Source organism: Anas acuta, chromosome 17 (assembly GCF_963932015.1).
Source record: "Anas acuta chromosome 17, bAnaAcu1.1, whole genome shotgun sequence".
NCBI classification, from domain to species: Eukaryota; Metazoa; Chordata; class Aves; order Anseriformes; family Anatidae; genus Anas; species Anas acuta.
The window spans coordinates 7,394,011-7,417,921 of record NC_088995.1 but is presented as its reverse complement, the minus strand read 5'-3'; the positions used below and the strand labels follow the sequence as shown (position 1 = coordinate 7,417,921).

At 38.4% G+C, this 23,911-nt stretch overlaps 1 protein-coding gene across 14 annotated transcripts in view; it reads left to right on the top strand.

Moving 5' to 3' along the window:
• Positions 1-23,911, top strand: part of CIT (citron rho-interacting serine/threonine kinase) — a 120,576-nt gene that overhangs the window by 90,436 nt on the left and 6,229 nt on the right. For 6 of the 14 annotated variants that reach the window (XM_068653781.1, XM_068653780.1, XM_068653768.1 and 3 more), the window contains 20 exons: positions 86-139; positions 7,999-8,196; positions 8,670-8,863; positions 9,339-9,474; positions 10,689-10,793; positions 12,149-12,289; positions 12,471-12,578; positions 13,271-13,433; positions 13,677-13,841; positions 14,929-15,066; positions 15,340-15,520; positions 15,727-15,818; positions 16,097-16,201; positions 17,066-17,235; positions 18,198-18,290; positions 18,485-18,620; positions 20,061-20,200; positions 21,068-21,160; positions 23,463-23,571; positions 23,696-23,824. In XM_068653781.1, the coding sequence (XP_068509882.1) occupies positions 86-139; positions 7,999-8,196; positions 8,670-8,863; positions 9,339-9,474; positions 10,689-10,793; positions 12,149-12,289; positions 12,471-12,578; positions 13,271-13,433; positions 13,677-13,841; positions 14,929-15,066; positions 15,340-15,520; positions 15,727-15,818; positions 16,097-16,201; positions 17,066-17,235; positions 18,198-18,290; positions 18,485-18,620; positions 20,061-20,200; positions 21,068-21,160; positions 23,463-23,571; positions 23,696-23,824 (2,650 nt within the window). The remainder of the gene's footprint in view (positions 1-85; positions 140-7,998; positions 8,197-8,669; positions 8,864-9,338; positions 9,475-10,688; positions 10,794-12,148; positions 12,290-12,470; positions 12,579-13,270; positions 13,434-13,676; positions 13,842-14,928; positions 15,067-15,339; positions 15,521-15,726; positions 15,819-16,096; positions 16,202-17,065; positions 17,236-18,197; positions 18,291-18,484; positions 18,621-20,060; positions 20,201-21,067; positions 21,161-23,462; positions 23,572-23,695; positions 23,825-23,911) is intronic. The other 8 variants (XM_068653777.1, XM_068653773.1, XM_068653769.1 and 5 more) reach the window with 4 other exon arrangements.

The following is a 23,911-nucleotide window of genomic DNA, read 5'->3' as shown; positions in this document are numbered from 1 at the left end:
TTGTTCTGCAGTTTGTTTAGCAACAGCTGTTGGATTCTAATTCTAATGTATGAAAAATTGATGATTAACTTCTTACCTCCTTTAGGCACATAGAGATGAAATCCAGCGTAAATTTGAAGCCCTTCGTAATAGCTGCACAGTGAGTATTAAATACAGATCATTGAATTATTTTGAAATTAAGGACAAGGAACTAAACAATTTACTGATTTACTCCTTGATGACATTAGTTACTAATGTGGACTCCTGTCTTCAAGGTGTTAGTAGGAGATAGTGATTGGATTTGATTCCTTTTAGGCTTTAGGTAAACCTCACTTGTGAGGTTTTATTTGGATTATGAAATTAATACTATTCTTCTTTTTGGAGAAGAAAGAAAATTAAAATATCTCATTGCAGTGCAGCTAATAAGAATGGTGTAGCAGCTGCAAAAGCGATTGTAGGTAAAGATTTTTTCTGCTCTCAAGGAGAAGGAAAGATCTACCTGTCCAAATCCTGAGCTGCATTGTAGATCTAGGCCAGAGTGAATGGGAGAGCATTTATGCTACTCTGGGTTTTAAGGAGGATTTCAAGCTTGTTTGAAGAGACAAGAAAATTTATGGTTCCAGATGATGCAATGACATGTGGTCATCTGCTCAAAGAGCAGAAAGGACTCTAGGATCTTAATTTGCACCTTATATTGCTTGAGATCTTTTGATGTGTTTTTGTATTCATTTCATCAGTCCAGGAGAGATGTCTTAGGCTTTGTGTATTAGTAGGTATTCCTGCAGATTACCACTATCGTCAAACTTGCTTATGATGCTTGATGAGAACATCTGACTTCCAATGACATGAACTGCAGAAGTGTTGAGTCCTCTGGATCAGCATTGGTTGCTGATCTCCTTAGGCTTTTTCTCCTTACACCACCCTGTAAGCAAGGCTTAACTGCTGTTTTTTTATCTCAGTTGTTTCCCCACTTCCAGTAATTTCCTCAAATCTATTTTTTTGTGCTGTAGGACTAAATAAAGGATTAAATAAGTATCAAACGGTTAAGTTTTCATCTTTCAAAAATATCTTTTAAGAGTTATTCTGTTTCCCTCAGTTAATCTTCAGCACTAAGCAGTGCTTAACTTCTCTTCTGTTAATAGAATATCACTATAATCTGTTAAAGGAATGAGGAAGTAGAGCTCACCAAAATGTATTAACCTCCATCTAAAAGAAAGTCTGCAAAAGAAACTTTGCTTTTTGTAGTCTTCTTCACTTGCTCAAGTTGATATTTTGGTTCCATATGTGTTGTCGTGTATCCTACATCCATAGCTATTTTTTCTGTTCTTTTGTTCTGTCTTGGCCTTTGTAAAGAATGATGGCTTTCTATGAAAATACTTATGTGATCTTCATGCAGGCAAAAATCAGTTGTGTGGAAAATCTGTAGCTTCTTTTCACTGTGTGGTAGGCTGCCTTTCAGAGGTTGTAACTCATTATCTCACTGCTGTAGGATTTTGGCTCCATAAATGTGGCAAGCGATCTCCAGCAGTGAGGAGTGACCCATAGGATTACAAGAATGTCAAGAGCTTTGAATGTTCTGCATGAAAAGATTTTAAGTGTTGTGCATTGTATGCCCTTTAGTGGGATAAGTGGGATCAGGCATCAGAAAACATCTTCATCAGTAATAAATTAATGAAACAGTTCCTACATGAATAATACATGCTCATCATACATTCTCTTTCCAGCCTGGGAGAATGTATGTATAATTTAATTGACCATGGATAGAAACTTTGTGTTGTAGTTCTAGCTGTCCATCCTCTTTACAGTGGACCATTGAGATAAATGATAGGACAGTCTTCTGTTGATAGTGAGGGATCAGGTAACGTTTATTATGGTGTCTTCACCAGATATTTCAACCTTATTTTAATTGAATAGTGACCGATATGATGCAGGTTTCTCTTCTTGGTGACCATTTAATTCTAATGGAAGGTGGTTAGAATATATACTCATTTTAAAATAGCACTTCAAGAGAATAATTGTAATATGATGCTACTTATGCAGCATAGCAATGAGTAGGCTTATTCTTTTAGTAAGCTTTGAAAATACATCCATTTTGAGGTGAAACAAACTCCTTGAGCTATTCTGGCAAACGTAGTATGGTATGGAATTAATTTTTGGTATGCAATTCTGGTATGGAATTAATTTTTAGTTAATCTTATTAAGTAACCCAGGACAGCATAAGAAAAAATGAAAATAAGATTAGAGAGGGAAAAAAGTACATTATTGAAAGACTGCAGTACTTTGATATTTTTCTTAGTGTTCAAAAGATAAATAAAAATACTCTACTTCTGTACTCTAGCTTTACAAAGGTCACAGCTTCCAGTTATAGAGGAGGCTCACACCTCAAATGTGCATCTGCTTTCCTTGTACTCCAATTGCACTTCTGTCCTTTCTTTTGCTGAGGCCTCTGACCCAAGTCAATACTCTTTTAGGTTCTCGTATTTTTAAATTTGCTGTCTTTTGTGGTGTGTACATAAAGACCATCTCTATACTCTTGGTCTTAATTTCTTACATCTTACGTCTTTCTGAATTCATATTTAATTGCTTTGATAGCTTTGCATTGTTTCATCTTGTAACATTTTTATTTTTTTTTACTGTTGGGTTCAAGAAAAAGCTTCTGCTTTCTTGTACAAAGACCTCAATTGTGCAAAAAATAATAAGATACATAATTACAATAAAGGTTGCAAATTGTAGCACCTGCTCTACACACATACAGGTGCACATGGCTACACATGAAGAATGATATTTTATCATAATCTTCTCACAATTATAGTTTATCCAGCAAATCTGTTGAGGGGGTGAAGGACTAGTTCCCTACCTTTAAAGAATTATTCTATCAAAAATATTAACCGTATGATCTATTTGAGTTTTAAAATTCAAGTTATTTCCCTGGCAATCAGCAAGAACACTGGAAATAAAATATATTTTCTTAAATAGGAAGATTTACATTTCTGTCAGTTGTTTCCATTTGGATTTTAATTATGGCTTGTTGTTGGATCATCAGCACATTTGATGTTAAAAATGATACTAAGTTATCTAAGTAATCATAGAATTCTTTCAAGAAGAAAACATTCAGTGAGGAAGTGGCAATGTCTATAAAAAAATAGAAAAAAAGTTATCTCATAAAGTATTTACAATCAGCTTAGTATAAAATACTATTGCTGTTCCAGGAATCCACTGCCTGAATCTTTCTTTTTTTTTTCAGGTATAGGCTATTGCTTTTACTCTAGAAAGGAGAATGGCATTTTTAGTACTAATTGGATAGTGCACTTCCATTTATTCAAGATTTCACCATTAAAATAAGGTTTATCTCCCCTCCCTGAGGTTCCTTTGTGATTGTCTTGTGTTGCTATCATAAGCATTGAGATGCTTGATTCTGCACTTGTCTATGAGATGGGATAGTGGGGCATTAAAACTAAACAAGCCTTAGGCACACATACCACTTCAGTCATGCACGAAGTCCTTCTGACTTGAGTATGAGCTCCTGATCCACATTGGCTCAATTAGCTGGCATACAGGAAAAAATCTTTACATATTCTTAAGAACTTCCAAAATATTCAGGCATGTTACATACTTTGCTAAATTATCTCTTAGAGTGAAGAAATCTTGCCCACTGTAACACGGCTAATACCCAGGCAAAAAGTTTTATATGGCTTAGTTAAATTTGTAAAACAAACAAACAAACAAGAATATTCGCACACGTACATACTTGCACGCACGTACGTATATTTATGTTATTGGCTGCTGGTTGGGAGGGGTTGTTCCTGATTTTAATTTCACAGAAAATGTTGTGACAGCTGCTTCTTATAGGCAAAAATGGAGCTTTGTAGTTTTTGTATCTAACAAAAAGTCTGAGACTTTTAGGGTGTTGCTGTGGTGTTAATGGGGCCTTCTTTATGGACAAATATCATCATGCTTTGAGAACAAGGCTCATGGTTGGAAGAGGCAGCGCATCTTCTGAGGAGTGGGATTGAGGAGTACAGGAGTGTATGTTTTAAGACTGAGTTGTTGTGGGAAGGAAGGGAACACAGACCATGCAGTGTCCTCCTGCTTTGCAGCTCCTAATGAGCGATGTCCCCCAAGCTAAGCTGTGATGTATTTTTGGAGACTGAGATCTCTCACAGTGTAAGGTATGTTTCAAGTTGCAGAAGTTCTCTGATTATGGAAAGAGGACGAAATCAAGGAGTTTATTATGAAATATCCATCATACAGGAAGACACACAAGCCTGTCTGCATCTGTGGCTGTGGTCATTAAGAGGGTTGGTAATTTTCAGCTTTAACAGCTTGGTATCTCAGGTCCAAATGCGAATAGGTTAAGATGAAGTGAAGCTGGTGCCTGCTCCACATACTCCTCATGATAATTTAGGGGTGAGAAATGGCTTTTTCTTTTTTCTTCCTTCTGACAGCTAACTTTCTGGTAAAGCTCAGTGATGGTGGGGGGAGTGGAAATGGGTAGGGTAAAACTATGCATTAGTTTAGAAGTTCTGAATTAAGATTGTACTAAAGATTGAATTAAACCCCAGAGAACGTACTGCTGATGGCATTCTGAAGCAGTTAACCTTGGTGTGTCCTAACGTTTTCCTGCACATTTGTCAGTAGCATCTGAGAAATGAGACATCTTCCTGAAGGATTTGAATAAGGTTTTGGAGAAGGTTGCGAACTGTAGTTGGGAGTATTCTAGAACTGCTTCCTTTCTTTCTTTCCCTCATTATTTTGTCTGTGGTTTTGACACATGGAGTGTGTGGATTAAATTTTGTACATTGTGTCTGATATACAAACGTAATCTTCACAGTCCTGAACTGCTGACTGCTATACAATTTAATTTGTGATCTCTGGCTGGAGAAGTTTTTTGGGCCAGATATAATACCTCTGTGCAATCTCAAAATATAGAAAACACTGCCTCTCTGATACCATGCGGTGGGGAGGGAATTGTGCTGAATATAATCACTTTGCTGAAGAGTTGTTATGCTTGGGATGCTCCATAATATTTAAGAATGAGATACCATCTTCTATACCAATATAAAGATAAGTTGTGTGCTTAGATGTAGCATGTATTGAACAGTCTGTCAAGATTAGCGTGGTCCAGTTAGATTATAATAACAATCTTCTGTATTTGCTGTGATGAAGATGTTCATAGATTAAGGAGAAAATTTCAGTGGCTTTGTGAGAGGTGATACAGTGCCACAGATAAGGCTGCCTGTACTGCCTGGAAGTGCTTTTCCAAGCTTTCAAGTGTTTGGTTGTTTTAAATTTGAAGACTTTTGTAATTATATTTTGGGTTTCAGAAGGATGTAACAGTGGATATAATAGTGTTTCTTTCTAGGCTTTCCTTTAGTATACTTACAAATTTAAATCCAGCATAGCTGTTTTTTGTTTGTTTGTTTGTTTGTTTTGCCTGGGGATTTCCTTAACTAAAAAGAAAAATACCTAGAACTATTGACTCTTTTTAGTTACAGGATTCTGGTATAGTTTGTATGTATGTATGCCTAAGATGATATCTGCTATCACATGTGTTTTCCTGATCTGTTTTCTTCTTTCTTGGTTCATAGGACAGTCATTTACATCACACCTTGTCCCATTTTCCTGTGACACTATTACCTGTCACCATTTAGGCTTTACAGTATTTATAAATTCTGTAACCGTATCAGGTTATATATATCAATAGATAGGTTTTTTAAATTTAGTCAATAAATTTTCCCTTTCTCCCTGAAAAAAATGAACATTATACTGAGAAGAACCAATTATCTCGCTTTAAAATAAATAAATACAATTTATCTATCTAGATTACATTACATAGGTTATAATATATTTGGAATTTAAGACAAACCATTTAGGAATTTTTGATAAATAAACAGGTAGGAAAATCTTCAAGAGAGATGATCACATTACTACTTCTGGAACCCTTCCTTCTTAATTGCTTTGTTGTCTGAAATTTTCCAGAAATATCCTACTAGATTAAATGTAACAGTGAAATACCGGGTGGTTTAATTTCAGTTATGTCTAGAGAAAGAAGTCAGAATCTTAGAACCTGGAATAAAGGTCAGTGGGAGCTTAGCTTCCAGCCCTAAAGGGATAAAACTGACTTGAAATACAGCTAATTTTAAATATGAGTCAAGTAGTTTGAAGTATTAGATCTGCATGCTACCTTATTCATTTTGTTTCCATCCCATCTCTACTTTCTTCTATTTCAAAAATAGCTTAATATGCTTTATAGAAAGTACTTGCATTAGTTTATGCAATGAAAGTGGAAGAAACCTTAGCTGTATAACAGGTTCCATAAAATTCCCAAGGTATGTGTTGTAATTAAACATAAAATAAAAATAGAAGAAAAAGAAATGGATTATCTGATCTGGCAGCTAGTAGAAATCTACAATGTTATTTGTAAAAATGGTAGGTAAAACACTGGAAAAGCAAGCATTTTGTTCCTTTTTTTTTGTTTAAGTATATTTGCAAGCATTTATCCCTACAGCAATATGACACTAAGACATCCTTATGATACAGTCTGGGTTCTTCAAAAACTTGATACATGATACAGAATAAAACGCATATTTTGAACAGTAAGACTGCTCAAGGAACAACCACATGATCAGATTTTCATCAGCAATGTTGTATTTTAGATTATGAATCACTTTGATTTGACCCAACACATGGGAATCTCCCCTTCACCCAGCAGGGAGTAATGGCAGTTGGACTTTTTCTGCCAACAGTTTAAAAATCAAATGGCGTTAATTTAGATCTAGGAGAGGCATGGTAAAAGGCAGCCAATATATGTGTTACAGATTCTTCAAAACGAAATGGTTGTCATCTTTCCAGATAGCTGAGAAGAGACGTATGTGCTATGCTCTACTGCTTTATATATTTAAGTGCTTGGCTTGTGTAGGAAATTGGAACATTTAAATTTGAATGTGTGGCCAACTGTGTTCTGGGATTTTAGTTTGTCCCATTTAATGAAGAATATTATTCACTTTTCTTTGACATCTAGGCAAAAATGCCTCTTGAACAGATTTAGTTGAATGTTAATTGTTTCTGAAATTCTATTTATTAAGCTGTTTTCAAGATTATTCTGAGGATCCTTTCCCTTCTGTTGTGATGACATTGCTTTTCAGTTAGGCAGAGGTACAGGTATTCATCCATCCAGTGTTTATAGCCTTTCATTCATAAAAATGAAAAGGGGTTGTGAAAAGGGCCCGCTGTTGTTTGTATTTGTCTTTAAAATGAAGGGGAATGTGGTTTAAAGCATCATAGTTTAATGCTATTCTGATTTAACAAATGGATGGTTGCACTTCATTAAAGGCAAGGCTGTTGTGCTTGTTGAGGTTTTGCTTTTCACTGATTTTCTATTAGTCTGTTGTGCTGCCATGTTTTTTTCTTTCTTCATATATCCTATGCTGATGTCGCTTGGATAAAATATTTCTTGCATTTTTCCACTTTTTCTGGCTATATATAGTGATACTTATAGTAATCTAAACAACATTTCTAGGAAGATTCATCAAATTATACTGCCTTCATTGCACCTCTTACTCAGTTTTCTTAAATATCATGCTTCAAAAGTCTCTATGAGAAGCATTAGCCTCATTTCACTTAAGGGGAAATTGAGGCAAAAAAGATGAGTTGCTTTGGCAGAGGCACACTGAGTCAGCAGGAGATCTGAGAATACAACCAGAACTCCTGACTCCCAACACAGTACTTTATTATTTGAGAGAGAACTGTCACGTTTAAATTGCATTGGAGCATATTTGTACAGTAAACCCAATCAAAAATAATTCACAGCATTTTGTGTAAGAAACAAAGCTATTCCTAATCTAAGTACACTCCCATGCATAAAATTTGCCATTATAATATAGCCTGCGTGTAAATCTGCAAAAGAAAGCATCTTGTATTTGTCTGCTTGCTGAGCAATAAATGGTTCTGCAAGAGGAGAACACTTTTTCTATAAAGCTGTACTCACTGACATATAATCCAATTTATTTTTATTTCTAGGTGATAACAGATTTGGAAGAGCAGCTGAACCAGCTCAGTGAAGACAATGCAGAACTGAACAATCAGAATTTCTTCTTGTCCAAACAACTTGATGAGGCCTCAGGGGCCAATGATGAGGTTGTCCAGTTGCGAAGTGAAGTTGACCATCTCCGTCGAGAGATCACGGAGAGAGAGATGCAGCTTACCAGTCAGAAACAAGTAAGTAACGTAAATCTGGAATCACAGTCGAGCTAGATGGTTATCTGAAATGCTAAAAATTCTTTTAAATCTGAAAGCCTGCAGGGAATGAATACGCCTCTAGGGGCGATTGGACCGATTATTGTTTAAGCCTTCCTTCCCCGAGTATTTGAATGAATTGAAATTTTTGGTTATTTCCCTTTGTGTTTTTATGCAATTTTATTTAGATGTTTGGCACTGTGAGGGTATCGTAACTTAGAATTATTTGTTTTAAGTTTGTGACCCTGGCAATTCCAAAATCTTCATAATGTGATAGAACTGACATTAAAGGCAATTACAAGTAAATGTATGGAAGCCTTGAAATAAATGGGTTGTGATTTACCAGCTAATGTTTGCTGCCAATTTGCATGTACTGTAAGTTAAATGGTAAGACTGAAGCTTAAAGTGCATGCTTGATGTGGGATGTGAGAATTGATAGGAGGATTTATTTTTAGACTATGGAGGCCTTGAAGACAACATGTACAATGCTGGAAGAGCAAGTAATGGACTTGGAGGCCCTGAATGATGAACTCTTGGAGAAAGAGCGTCAGTGGGAAGCATGGAGAAACGTTCTAGGGGATGAGAAGTCTCAGTTTGAATGTCGTGTCAGAGAGTTGCAGAGGATGCTGGATACTGAGAAACAGAGCAGGTCTTTTCTCTCTCTATTGCACGTTTTTATTAACTTGTATGAGCTTCTACAAAGCATTTTTAGAATAGGATATGGGAGTTGGAACTAAATATAAATTCTTGTGAGGTAGTTCTAAAAATGGTATACTAGTTAATAGTCATTCACCAGTAACATTATTCCTTTTGTTTCTTTACAAGTGAGCAATTCAAGGGGAATGGTATTTATCATTGCAATTTATAAAAGTCTTGCTTTTCTTTTACTTCTATTTTGTTATATGGAAAATTAATCCTTGCTCCAAACTGTTACTGTGGGGTCTTCAGGCTGCTTTTCTAGCAGGGGCAGGAACAGGGTTATGTAAGTGTCGCAACAAACAGGCTTTATAAAGCAACATCTTGAATTTGAGGCAAACCCCTGAAAGTTATTGATGCCACTGCATGCTAGGAAGAGGTCAAACCCAGAAAGGAGTTAGGTAACAGTGTTTTCCATTTTAATGCAGAGTGCGAGCAGATCAGCGTATTACTGAATCTCGCCAGGTGGTAGAACTAGCTGTCAAAGAACACAAGGCAGAGATTCTAGCCCTCCAGCAAGCACTAAAGGAACAAAAACTCAAAGCTGAGAGCCTTTCTGATAAGGTAAGTAACTTCCAGCCTGAGACTTTTATTATTAGCTGAGATACTTGTCTTTTATTGAGATGTTGCTTCTAGAAATGTGGTCTTGAGCAGCTTTTTCAAGGTGCTGGGGCAGATTAAAGATAGGAGGTCAATAGGACAGAATTCTGTCTTCAAGCCAAAGACCTGGGATTTCATTTTAGAATAGATTAATTCAGTTGGAAAGGACCTACAAAGATCATTCAGTCTGACTGCCTGACCACTTCAGGGCTAACACAAAGTTAAAGCATATCATTGAGGGCATTATCCAAATGCCTCTTGCCCACTGGCAGGCATGGGACATCAACCACCTTGCTACAGTGCATTTGTTGTACAGCGCCTGTTCCAGTGCATGATGACCCACATGGTAAAGAATTTTTTTCTAACATGCAGTCTGAACCTCCCCTCGTACAGCTTTGTGCCACTCCTGCACATCCTGTTGTCGGTTTGCAGGGAGAAGAGCACCTCCCTCTCTTCTTCCTTTGCTCAGTAAGTTGCAGACAGCAATGAGGTCGCTTCTTGGCCTACTTTTCTCCACTCTAGACAAACCAAGTATCCTCAGGCTCTCCTCATAGGATATGCCTTCCAGCCCTTTTACTAACTTTGTTGCCCTCCTCTGGATGCAGTCAAGTATTTTTTTTATATTTATATATACATGTGTATATATAATATTATTTATATTTATAAATTAAAAATAATCATATATATATACATATATACACACACTTTTATTGTGGAGCCCAAAACTTCACACAGTACCTCCAGGTGAGACTGCACCAATGCTAAATATAGTGGGATAATCACCTCTTTTGCCTGGCTGGCTGTGCTGTGTGTGATGCACCCCAAAATACAGTTTGTCCTCTCACACTGAGCCTCCTGCAACCAGCCCCCACCCCAGATCTCTTTCTGCAGGGCTGCTCTCCAGCCACTCATCTTCCAGTCTGTACTTGTGCCTATTTTGAGAAAAATTGAAGGTAAAAACAACCTGTGCCATTCACAATGCATTCTGTCAATAACTTGATGTCCACATTTTTAATTTGAGCAGTGACATACCAAATTGTTGTCCCCCCGCAGCTCATTATAGTAAGTAAAGGGTAGTTGTACCATTTCTCTTTTGTGTATGTTTTGTGAAGTTGGATTTTAAGATTGTGAAGCATTGTTTATTAGCCTTGTCCTGATCATCTATCCCACCTGCCTAGCTCAATGACCTGGAGAAGAAGCATGCTATGTTGGAGATGAATGCACGCAGTTTACAACAGAAGCTTGAGACAGAAAGGGAGCTCAAGCAGAGGCTTCTGGAAGAGGTAACCTTGTAAATTCAAGTTATAACTAAAGAAGGCTCCATAGAGTGGGGAAGAAGGGAGAAAGTTGTGTGGATAGCAGTAATTACATATCTGTTCTTCTCATATACATCTGTGGAGAATTAATGAAGATAGGGGCTTTGTTTTTACTTAAAACTTTGCAAAATGGATGGCTGCAGCAGGGAGCGGTAAAGGTGAACTGCTGCTCAAGGAAAGGTGAGCTGGGAGCCAAGAGCTGCCAGCAAGGTGGGCAGGGACAGGGACTTTGCAGCCCGTAGGCACAGTCCCACAGTACCTGCACAAGAAGACCAGATCAGGTCTGGTGACAGTAACTGGGTTAAGCTGGTTCCCTGATGGTCATTGGAGAAGCCTGTAGTGACAAGGTACATCCTAGGTCACCTCTGCAAGGCAGTGTCCATGCCCAGGCACAGCATTCGTACACCATAGTTCTGACACAGCAAGGGCAAGGACCATAGCTTAAAACCAGCTCTGGAGCCAATGTGCTGAGGGTGCATGGGGGTGGAGGCCACAGGTGAGGCTTTTCATGGCTCTTTTTTTTCATAATTCAGCTGGGTTCACAGAGGTCTGATCCAAGGTTACACACATGCACCGTATCAGAGAGTTGTTGAATGCAGGCCAAAACCTAGGTAGTGGGGGAAGAGTTTGTAGAGGAAGACTTTGGAGGAAAGGTGGTTGCAGGCTACACGGGGGAGTTAGAGCCCGTTGATGTACCTGGGGCACAGACAAGTTACCATAGAGTTGATAATTCCATTATGAATTGCAGTGAAAAATTTCTGGCTCTTAATAATATCTCAGCATTGATGGTTTTCATACTTGGGGATTTTCTCATCAAGAAAACTACTTAGGAGTAGTTGTATCATGTGCTCTTTTCTGTTGTTTGGAGACAAAGATGTAAACTTTTGGACTTAAATTTCCTCATCTCATGTGAATAGAGGCAGGAGATTATCCTGGTTTATAGGAAAGATCTTTTTTACTAGGAACAGCTGAGATGGCTTTTGGTGATTGCATAAAGGACTTGAGAAATGGCATGCAAATTACTTCATGTGTGTGTGCAGTACAATTAATAATTACAAAATTTTGAAGTGCTTAAAAAGCAATTAGCTTGAACACATAGTTGAAAGAAATTCTGTTGCTATGAATTAATGTCAATACACTACATGGAAATAGTCATATTGCACTTTGAAGGGAAGGAAAATTAGAATATTGTAGCTTTTTAGCTTTTAAAGTGTCAGTTTAGTTTCAAGTTGTGCAATATGCTTAATTTACTAGGAATGTTAACATGCAATAACTTTTTTAAAAAAACAAACAAACACTGGCCTTTGTTTTCCTATTAACAGCAGGCAAAGCTGCAACAGCAAATGGATCTGCAAAAGAATCACATCTTCCGCCTAACTCAAGGACTACAGGAGGCTCTAGATCGAGCAGATCTTCTGAAGACTGAAAGAAGTGATCTGGAATATCAGCTGGAAAACATTCAGGTGAGGGTGAGGAAACAGTGGGCAGGACTCTGTGCTTCCTATTTAATGTGGACTTTGGGCATGTGGCTTACTGTTTCTGTGTGACACTTCCTAATACACTATTTTTAACTTTGTTCTATTGAGTTGTCTATTTGTTTCTACTGTTAGGATGAAATTGCTTACGTATTTGTTTATTTCACAGGTTCTCTATTCCCATGAAAAAGTGAAAATGGAGGGCACTATTTCTCAGCAAACCAAACTCATTGATTTCCTGCAGGCAAAGATGGACCAACCGGCAAAAAAGAAAAAGGTGGGTGAAAAAGGTTTGAGGCATGGAGTTAAATGATGGCTTTGTGATTAGTTATGTGCTGTGTATTCAAAATATTCTGTTTTATCTTTCTTTGTGCAACACAAATGTGTCCTCATCTAAGTATTCGAGTCACTGAGCACAAGCTTTACAAGGCAGAATGTCTTTCACATGGCCTTTCTGGTATTTTGTTATTCCCACAATACTTAGGTTACAATCCAGTAGCTACACATCAATGAGGCTGTAGGAATACAGAGTTTTAGTTTAATTTTATCATGCTTTTTTCTTTTTTATAACAGTATGTACGTGTGTATGAACATATTTTGTATCTAGAGTGGTTGTCTTGTAGCATAGGATTGATTAGTCAGGTGACATGGCTTGTCACATCTGTGTCATAAGCAGTTCTGTCATTTTGAATTTAAATTAATTTTAACCACATATTTTGAGATCCTCTGTCTAGATGCTTTCGGAAACTCAAGGTGTGAGTACTAACAGGTAATGTTTGTCCCTCTTTAAATTAATCCATATCGCAACACTTTTTCTCCAGTGCCAGTATGAGATAAAAATCCATCCGTACTTATATCAGAATTACCATTAGGCCCTCTGGCCGGACTGCCACTAGCTAGTTTCACTTTGCCTAGTTTAAGCCATCTCTTACTAGGAGTTAGGAGTTGTCTGTGTGTTTCTGTTGCTAGGGCCTGTTTAGTCGGCGGAAAGAGGACCCTTCTTTACCCACACAGGTTCCCCTGCAATACAATGAGCTGAAAGTGGCACTGGAGAAGGAGAAAGCTCGTTCTGCTGAGCTGGAGGAGGCTCTACAGAAAACACGCATTGAGCTCAGATCTGCTCGTGAAGAAGGTAGGAGTTAGCAGAAAAGGTGAATCTGGAGGAGACGCACATTTTTGGTCTGAAAACATGCCTTTAATTGTATGCCGCTAGAACAGTAATGTGTTGTTTAAGTCTTACCTACTGCTGTGAAGATGCAGTAAGGCTACACGTTTTTCTGCTGGTTGTAACCATTGAATGGTTGCACAGAACCACTGCTGTGAACTAGTGCTTCATATTGGTTATGTTGATCAGTGATATTTATCTCATCTGTAGCTGCTCATCGGAAAATATCAGACCACCCTCATCCATCCACTCCAGCCACAGCCAGGCAGCAGATCATCATGTCTGCCATAGTCCGCTCACCAGAGCATCAGCCTACTCCAATCAGTCTGCTAGCTCCACCCTCCAGTCGCAGGAAGGAATCTTCCACACCAGAGGGTAGGTCCTTGGTGAACTTCTGTTTTTCAAACGAGTATGTTTTCTGTACTATTCTGTGCATTGATCAAAAGGATTTATGGCTGTTTCCTTAGCAATTAAGGTTTTTACTTATCTAAGCTGCTTACAGATTTGTTCTGCTGAGCAGAAAGATTCAATCAAGATTTTTGGTAATAGGAGAAGACTTGGGTTAGGCATAAATGGAAGTTACCAGGTCAAAGATATTGATACCCTATTAACTAGAAGAAGGGGATACCCTTCCATATTACTAAGAATGGAGGGGAGAGGGTCATCAGAAAAAGTAAAGGGATTAAGGGCTCTGTTCTTTTATTCTTAACTAACTGGTATTCAAGAATGAGTGTCAAACCTAGAGACTCTGAGCTACAACCTCCAGTCTTTAGAAGAAAATGGAAAAGCCAAAAGCACAAGTAGGTCCCACCATCACAGATACTGGGGAGGCACAGGGTGCTGTAAGGATGGATAGCATCAGCATAGGAAGATGTCTTCAGTGGCAGATCATGGTCAGGAAATAGAATCATGTTATTCAGTAAAAGAGCATACCTTGAAGGATTAACTTTATTCCTTAACGATCAAAAATACAGAGTAGATCCACTAACAGGGATTTTAGGTATGCTTCTAGATATGCTGGCACCGATGGTTAGTATGAAGGCTGTATGGAAAAGGCCTGCTGTATATTGACTACAAAAGTATAGGTGCTGAAGGGTTTGTTAGCTATAAGCAAAACTGTGATTAGTCTAGCACATTGTAAGAATTGCAGTTAAGTGCAGACTTGAAATTTAGCTGGATTGATTGGCATAATCTTGCTACACCAAACAGTAGCAGTTGCAGCTCTATAGTCTGCTCTAAAGTGGCACATTCTGTGCACCTGTATAAGGTAGTTACTGAGGTAGAGATGTAGTTTAAGATTTGCAGATTGCAAAGAAAAATAGACAGGGTCTATTTTCATTGGGGCTTTGATAGGGATATTCAATCACTTTTTAATTCCTTTGACTTTAAAATGCCTGAACTTATTATAATTTTCATCCTTGTTACAGTTTGCATCCTGATCATAGATTTTGTCCCTTTTTAGAGTACAGTCGGCGCCTGAAAGAGCGAATGCATCACAATATCCCACATCGTTTTAATGTGGGGCTAAATATGAGAGCAACGAAATGTGCAGTATGTCTGGATACCGTGCACTTTGGACGGCAAGCATCTAAATGTCTTGGTAAGAGCAGAGCATATGTGCGGAGTGTAACATGGCAGTAGAATGAAAAAGGATAAGCTGTCTAGAATAGAATTTCAGTGAAAGTTGAATAAATGACCAAGCATGAAAATTTTGAAACTTCTTGGTGCAAACATTCTACATTAGAAAACATCAGATGGTTCAGAGTAGAAGGAAATTCTTATAAAAGCTGGGGGTTGTGCATTAGAAGTTGAAGCAACTGTGCCGTGCTTTTTTTTGTCATTTTACATAAGTTTTTCTCTGTCCTTCTGTCAGAATGCCAGGTGATGTGTCACCCAAAATGCTCAACTTGCTTGCCAGCTACTTGTGGACTGCCAGCAGAATATGCCACACACTTTTCTGAAGCATTCTGCCGGGATAAAATGAATTCTCCCGGTCTGCAGCTGAAGGAGCCAAGCAGCAGTCTATGTCTTGAAGGGTGGATGAAAGTGCCAAGGTATAAACATGAATCTTGGTGCCATATCAGGTGCTGAAACATTTGGAAAAGCTTTATATATTATCCTGGCTCTTGTGAGGTGATAATTGGTACATGCCCATTACAGTTTCTTACTGTTACTGAAATCTCTTCCTACAATTTGCATGTTTGTTTTGTTCATAATCCAGGTAGAAAATCCAATGTGGTTTTGTGCTTATTTTCTTCAGGAATAATAAACGTGGGCAGCAGGGCTGGGACAGGAAGTATATTGTCCTGGAAGGAACAAAAGTGCTCATTTATGATGCAGAAGCGAGAGAAGGTAACAGCATTTCTAGGAAGAACAATTTTTCTTGCAATATTCATATATTGTTTGGAGAGGCCTAAAGATTGTTTGCTGTGGCTGTTCCTAATTAAGTTAATCCTTTGTAATAAAGCAACATAGTTGATTTTTTTTTTAGATCCGTAATGGTTTGATTGGCTGGTATGTCACTACAATCCAGCTGGGAAATATCCAGGGTGTATGCGCTTCATTTTGCTATCAAAGGTAATTTCTCACTAATTTGCTCTTCTTAGTCCATCTCCCCATTCTCTCTGCAGCTGGACAGAGGCCTCTGGAAGAATTTGAGCTCTGCCTTCCTGATGGTGATGTAACTGTTCATGGAGCTGTAGGAGCTACTGAACTTACCAATACAGCAAAGACAGGTGAGAATCTATGTACGTGAGGTCAAATGGATTTCATCTGGCTTGACATCAGTTGGCATTCTGTTTGGCTGAACAGATTTTTCTCTCTTTAACTTTCATTTTGTAACTGTGCAATTATGAGGTTACCTCTCTCTGAATTAGGTGAATAGGTCAGTCATCTAGATACACAGGCGGTTGCTTCTGTCATGGTACTTGAGCTGTGAATAAGATAACCATCAAGCCAAATGGAAGTAAATATTAGTATTTTGTAACATACTTAAAGGCATACTTGATTTATTTCAAATTTCTTTGCTCAGTGCTCGCTATAAACTGTGAAATTTTGTAATTCATGCCACCATTGTACTCTAACCAAAAAGTTATTAACTTAGAAACACTGTGGGGTGTATATACAATCTCATTATTAAAAAATGTTAATGTTTTGATTTGTATGTATTCAATAGAACTGATGAAAAGATTATGTATGTCTTGACTTCAACATTAAAGGATACAGACTGTTAAAAACAAAGGTTTCCACAAGCAATTTTTACAGATTTTTCTTGAACAGTACAGGGAAAACTTTAGTTGAGTGCCTGGTTTTGTACTTCTTTCCCATTAAGTTTCTTTTCTGAATAAAAGACAAGAAATGATTCTTATTTATTAGAGACAGCCTTGTACGTATGGTTTGCATACCTCTGTCTAATACTTAGCTTTAAGTGGCTAGCCTATGCAGGACCTGTAAAGGAGAAGCCTATGTATAAATTGCCATGGTAACACATCCTGCTAAATACAACTTCTTTCCAATGACGCTGAAAGGTGTTGATATAAGTCCACTGACAATATTCTGAAAACTAATCTAAGTCTTATTCTATCTATACAACATCTCAGATGTGCCATATATCCTAAAATTGGAGTCTCATCCACACACCACTTGCTGGCCTGGTAGAACACTCTACCTGTTAGCACCCAGCTTCCCTGACAAACAGCGCTGGGTCACAGCACTGGAATCAATAGTGGCAGGTGGGAGAGTTTCCAGAGAAAAAGCTGAGGCTGATGCTGTGAGTATAAAAGTTTCTTTTAATAATAAAATATTCTGGGAGGGAGCAGAGTGTTTGAAAAATATATTTTTTTTGGTATTTGACACACTGAGGTTTAACTGAAGGTAAGTTATTTCTGCCTTGAGATGGACAGTATGAGTAACAGGAACTAGTTCCTTGTGAGACTGAAGTTTTATATTACAATAGCTTTCATTAGACTTGGGACATATAGTAAGAGGACCCCAAAACGATCTCTAATTCCAGCAAACGGAAGAAACAGCAGTTAGGATGTGGTTTAAATCTAATGTACCACATGGAATGAGCAAACCTTGAAAGAGAAAAAAAAAAAAAAAAAAAAGCTCCTTCTTCCATTCTTAGGGAGATGGGTTTTCCTTTTGTTTCTTGGGGGGGAACTGTGTGTTTGTTTTTTGCTTTTAGTTTTATTTCTGATTAGAATAAGAGGTTAAATTGAGTTGTTTTGTATCTGGATAGCCTTTTTTAACATTGTTGTACTGATAACTCTTTATTTTCTGATGAAGGGAGAATTGATTCTATGGCATTATATGTTAAAATGATAGCTCTGGAAGTAGCGAACATCTGATGAGGGGGAAATCATCTCTCATGCTAACATTTCTTCCGTCTCTGAGAAAATATATAAGCTCCCACTGACATTTGGACTTTTTTTTTAATCCTTCTCAAAAAATGTCACTGCTCCATTACAGGAGGTGGAGGGAAATGGAAAGGATAGGGACAACCATGGGTTCTGTCTGAGTTTAGGTTAATTCTAATTGTATTTCCTCTAGATGAAAGTATACTAATTCTTTTGTAGGAGGAAACCCTGCAACTTTTAGTACAGATTTCCTTTTCTGAGAAAGCTAAACTTTTCTCCCATCTGAAATGATGACTTTACATTGTTCAAATACTAGTAGAGAAAGAGATCAAGATGAACTCAACAAAAAAAATTTCTTTTTTGTCATTTGCAGAAATTGCTTGGAAACTCCCTGCTAAAGCTAGAAGGTGAAGATCGTTTGGATATAAATTGCACAATGCCCTTTAGTGACCAGGTAATGACAATGGTCAGTTGAACCTTACTGAATATTTTATTGTTCTTTCATGAAAATTGTGACTTAACATCTGTGTGTGCAATTGTATACTTGGTTATTGGTTTGTTTTTTTCCTCTTCACTGGTAAATGAAATTATTCAAGCTCACTCTTGGAGCATTCCTTGTTCACCACATGTGCTATTTTTCTCTTTTTCTTGTCACTGCAGGTAGTACTTGTGGGTGCAGAGGAAGGTCTCTATGCCCTGAATGTATTAAAGAATTCCTTAACGCACATCCCAGGAGTGGGTGCTGTCTTCCAAATTCACCTCATCAAGGATCTGGAGAAGCTACTCATGATAGCAGGTAGGGGGCTATATGCTGCCATATATGCCTGCAGTAATTTTGTGGTAACTGTGTATTGGTAGGAGGAAACTCACTTTAGTGAAGTTTAGAAACCCTTCCTTTAAGTTTAGAAAGTTTAGAAACCCTTCCTTTAGATTAATTACAGAATTTTTATTTAAATCAGCATATCATCAGGAATCAATTACTGTGCTTAGCACAGCATTGTCTGATGTAAATGAATATCTCATTGAAGGCTTAGTTAACCCTTCAAGTGATAGAAGGTGATTTCTCAATTTCCAAAGCTGAGGGAGTAAGGAACAGAGACAAAATGTTTCCAGCTTTGGCTTGTAAAGAGGTCAGTCTTCATTGGTTTTGGTTCTAAAAAGTGTCCCTGTTTTCTTTGTTATCTTAGCACTCTTGGTGTCCACGGATTTGAGCTGCAGTTACCTGTTTTGTTACATTTTCTCCTTTTACATGACTTTCACAGGCATGTGAGTGGAGCAGCTAGGTAATTCGGCTAGGCTGAAATCAGATGGAACTGGGTAGCCATTCTGAGCCCTTTGCAGTCCAGAAATAAAATCAGCCTGTTCCTTCTTCCTCTGCTATACAGCAGGAGGAGACACTGCAGAGCAGCTGCAGTAAAGGAGGATCAGAACCTGCCTGGAGTGTTTGTCTCCTCACTGGGGCTCTGCAGAAAGTGATGGAGGCTGGAGAAGGGTCTCTGACTCCGTCTTAGAGCAAACAGTCCAATGTGTGTTTAAAAAGTGTCAATCTGGTTACTGAGAACACTCCTTCCTAATCTGTGCCTACCATTTTAACACAGTTAACAAACTGAGGACCATCATATGATCTCTGTGGCCTAAGGCCGACATCAACTTCCAACCTTTCTTGCTCTAAACGCTAGTACATGTAACAAAATGGGGACTTGTGCTTGTTTAAGATTGCCTTATGAAAGGAACACTAGCAGTCTCTCTTTTAGGGGAAGGCTGTGTTACTGAGTCCCTAGGCTTCTTGAGAGAAATGAGGCTTGGTCTGTAATGCAGTTTATTGGAGCACTTGGAAACCCATTGCCACTTACGTTGGCACAGAAAGGTTAATGAACCTTTCGCTTTAAGAAGTTCTAAAGAATAAAAGAAAACTTCCTGGCTAATTTTGGATAGTGTCCTAATGAGTTCATTATTAATGATGTTCTACCAGACCTTAGCAACACTAATAATCCATGGTTGTTATTCCTGTGGATTTACTGCTGGTTGTGTGGTGTGGTTTTTTTTGTTGTTTTTTTTTTGTTAAGTTTTCTGTTTCACTTTTAATAAGAATTATATTAAATGAATTGTACATGGTACATTGTGGCTGTTACTGTGGTAACAGCCTGTAATGATAAGCTGCTGCTTAGGTAACAGAACAGACCTGTAGAGAACAGGGAGCTTTCCCTTGACAAAATGTAACCGCTTTTGTCTGCAGGAGAAGAAAGGGCTCTGTGTCTGGTGGATGTAAAAAAAGTGAAGCAATCGCTAGCCCAGTCTCACCTCCCAGCCCAGCCTGATATCTCACCAAATGTCTTTGAGGCTGTCAAAGGATGTCACCTTTTTGCTGCTGGCAAGGTAGGATAGAGTTCCCTCCTGTTCCCAGACCACCCTTTAGTCTGTACCGAGTTTAATATTAATCAAATCAGCATCTTTATTTCACTGGCAACAAATCCAGAGCCTGTATTCCTGTTTTAAAATCTTTTCCTTGAAATAAGACGAATACAGGTGGAAAAGAGACTGAGCTGGAGCCAGTTTGGAGGATCTACTACAAATACAAATACAAATAAATTCAGTCAGGATGGCATGATGCTATATCCTAGACTTCTACATAATAAGAAATCCAGCAAAGCATAGCATGCCTCCTCATAGTTGACTTCAATGTTAAGATTTATACTTAGTGAAATTCATCTGCTATTTGTTCTTGAATGTCATGTAACAGTTTCCAGGTTAGCAAATTTATTTATGTGCTTGTGTCAGTTGACAACGTTTGATATTTCTGCTAATTCCCAGTTTCGTTATGGAACATCTAGCCACAATATTAAAAAATAAAAAAAATCTCATTAACAATTAATTCTGCAGACTACTTTGATAACAAACTAAACATCATTCAGTTCAAAGAGATGTTTAAGATAACAGCTTGAGGGGGTAAAATTAAACCTAACCTGTGTCAGTTTTTATTCCTTTTAATGAAACATTTTTCTGTGGAAAAGCTTCTGATTTTTATTAACTTGTTTCAAGTATAAAAGAATTGATAGAAGCAGTTCAAATTCACATTCTCTTGAGTTTGAAGAGGCTTTTCAGTATTTCACCACTTAGCAATAACTACCTTAGTACTCTGCAAACTTCTTTTTGTGTTGAGAGAGGTTTGGATCTGTTCCATACACTCAGCATTAGAATTTACTCCATTACCACCCTAAACCTTGCCTGTAAACTTCCCTACAGGTGGAGAATGGTCTTTGTATCTGTGCAGCCATGCCTAATAAAGTGGTTGTTCTGCGATATAATGAGAGCTTGAACAAGTTCTGCATCAGAAAGGTAAGCTTAGTAATGCTCTTCAGTAGCTAAGGCAATTGACACCCTGCACTAAGACTTTGCTTTGCTCTGGAGTGAACACCTTAAACTTTTTGTGCATCCATAAGGACATTTGCTTTCCAGCTAAAATGATAGCAAACTGCAATGTGCACAGGCTACAAAGAAAGCAGGCAGCAAGTTCCTACACCAAGGGTTTGCATATTTGGAGAGATGCAGAACAGGGAATTGGGATTTTTTGAGATACTGGATACAGCTGTAATTGTACCCCTGTTTATTTACCCGAGAAAGGCTTTCTTCTTAGTTATCCAGCAGTGTTTTTTCACCTTTATTGCCTTTGGAGAAATCCTCAACAAATGACCTCTCTTCTTTGCAATTAAACAAGTAATGAGTATCTGAATTTGTTTACTGTTCCGAGGGAAATCAAAGTGCATTTGGTATTATCTCATCACAGGACAGGCAGCTGTTTGCTATACTTGCCCTGATATACGTGTCCTTTCTCCTGGCCAGCCAACAAGGCAGTAAGATCCAGACCTTATATACCTGTGTGCACACCTCCTGTGTGTGGAACCATGTCTGCCTGCACCACTGGTACTGCGTGGTACTGGCACCTGTATTGCTTCATTCTGCCAAGTGTGGATATGAAAAGCAGATCCACTGCAACTCCTTCAGACTACCAGTTGCAGGCACGCATTCTTCGTGCTGGCCTCCTGGGAAGTTAAGATACATTTGCTGGAGAAAATCTTGGCACAGACAATGAGGATACCAGCAAACTTGGAACATGTACAAGCTTTGTAGCAGATATTGAGTCCTGCTCACAATGGAGTATGAGCTGACAGGAAACTCTGAAGATGCACAGCCACCACTCTGCTGGTGCTGCCATTCAGCTTCTCCATGGTGCGGAGTGCCTTGACAAGGGCTTACAGGAAGAATGTGCAAAGGCGTGCTATAGAAGGCAGGTTTTCCTTATCTTCACTGATCCAGACAACTTAATTTAGATCCTAACAAGATGGCAGAAAGCCCAGAATATACTCTTCTGTGCTGCCAACTAAATTTCCAGATAAACTAGGGTAAACAATAGACAGTAGAGATTAAAGAAGTCTAGATCAAATGCATGACTCTGGAGAGAAGTATTTGAAGTGATCTTTACAGCTTAGGATGGAGGCAAATCAAAATGATTGCTATAAGGTTTCTGGATAAAATGCTGGGCTGGAACGTACAGATGTTAGAACATCCTAATTCATAAACATACCAATTCTGTGATCCAATGAAATCCCAATGAATGTGGCAGTAGCCACACATTACTGTAGAATGGAGAACGGCAACTTTCATGAAGGGATTCTGTTTTCTGAGACCTTTCCATCAGGGACTGTTATGGATTAACTGAAGCAGCTTGGGGAGCAAATGTGGGTTATGCAAGGAGCCTTATCCTCAGAAGATCTTAGAGTCTGTGTTGTCAGTCTAGTCTGCAGAGCTTTCCTAGGTATTTGGTCATAATACAAATCTTGGTGGACAATGTTCTGTGTTACTTTGTACAAGGAAGGAAGGCTGTGTATGTTTGTCATCGTCTTTAATGAGCCACTGAGCTAATTTCTTATCCATATTCATAGCAGAGATGCATTACTGAGTTGATTCTTTCTGTTGGGCAAATCACAGTGGTGGGCATGACTACTGACGAGTTTTGTTCCTTGTAAGAGTCTGGGACTTGATTGGGTGATTGGGTCAATCCTACTGCAGTTATTTTAGGATCTTCTGTCTGCCTTTCTAGCAGCTGCTCTGAATTCTAGTGACTTCCAGGCTAGGAAGTGATTGTTTTAGCACAGCTATTGAGGAGCTGGGGCAAATTTAACTGATGTACTTCACAGTGACGTCTCTCTGATTCAACTCTTAACTGCTCAGTCCTGCTCATATGTCATCTCCAGACACACTGTTCAGATGTGCACTTGTTGGTGTGGCTGTGGTCTACTATAAATATAAAAGCCACTCCCTGCTGCTACAGAAAACTGAGCTACACAGCAGAATGTCTTCCAGGATGGAGCATCTTTAAAAAAGGAAGAGTTTCTCAGTAAGGTTAGCACCCAGAGTTGAGCTGACCTACAATTCTATATTCAAGCAAATGTTACTTTCAACAAAATAAAAACATGTCCTTCTAACAATTACTTTTCCATGTTTTTGGGAGATGGCTAATGACTTTGGGGTTGCTGACTCTCTGTTTTGTAAGTGTGGCAATGTATAATCTTCCAGAATAATTAATAGCTGTAAAGAATTACAGGAAACTAATATTGGTCTATACTTTCCTCTTCTCCAGGAGATTGAAACCTCAGAGCCTTGCAGCTGCATACATTTGACCACTTACAGCATCATCATTGGAACTAACAAGTTCTATGAAATTGAGATGAAACAGTATACGCTGGAGGGTAGGAGGCATTTCCTAAGGAATGCACCAAATGGCTCCACAGATTCTTTTGGTGGAGATGGAAGTACTGCTTTGGGGGAGAGAAAAATGTGCTGATCAAGCTGGTTTTCCCGTTCTCTTTGCAGAGTTTCTGGATAAAAATGATCATACTTTGGCCTCTGCTGTGTTTGCTGCATCCACCAACAGTTTCCCAGTCAGTATCATCCAGGTGAACCCAACGGGGCAGAGGGAGGAATATCTGCTGTGTTTCCATGGTAAGTGTGTTGTATGATTGTACTACACCTGCTCTAGGTTTGTGAACTGTCAGAAGGCACTGCTGGAATAGAAAGCTGAACAGTTTA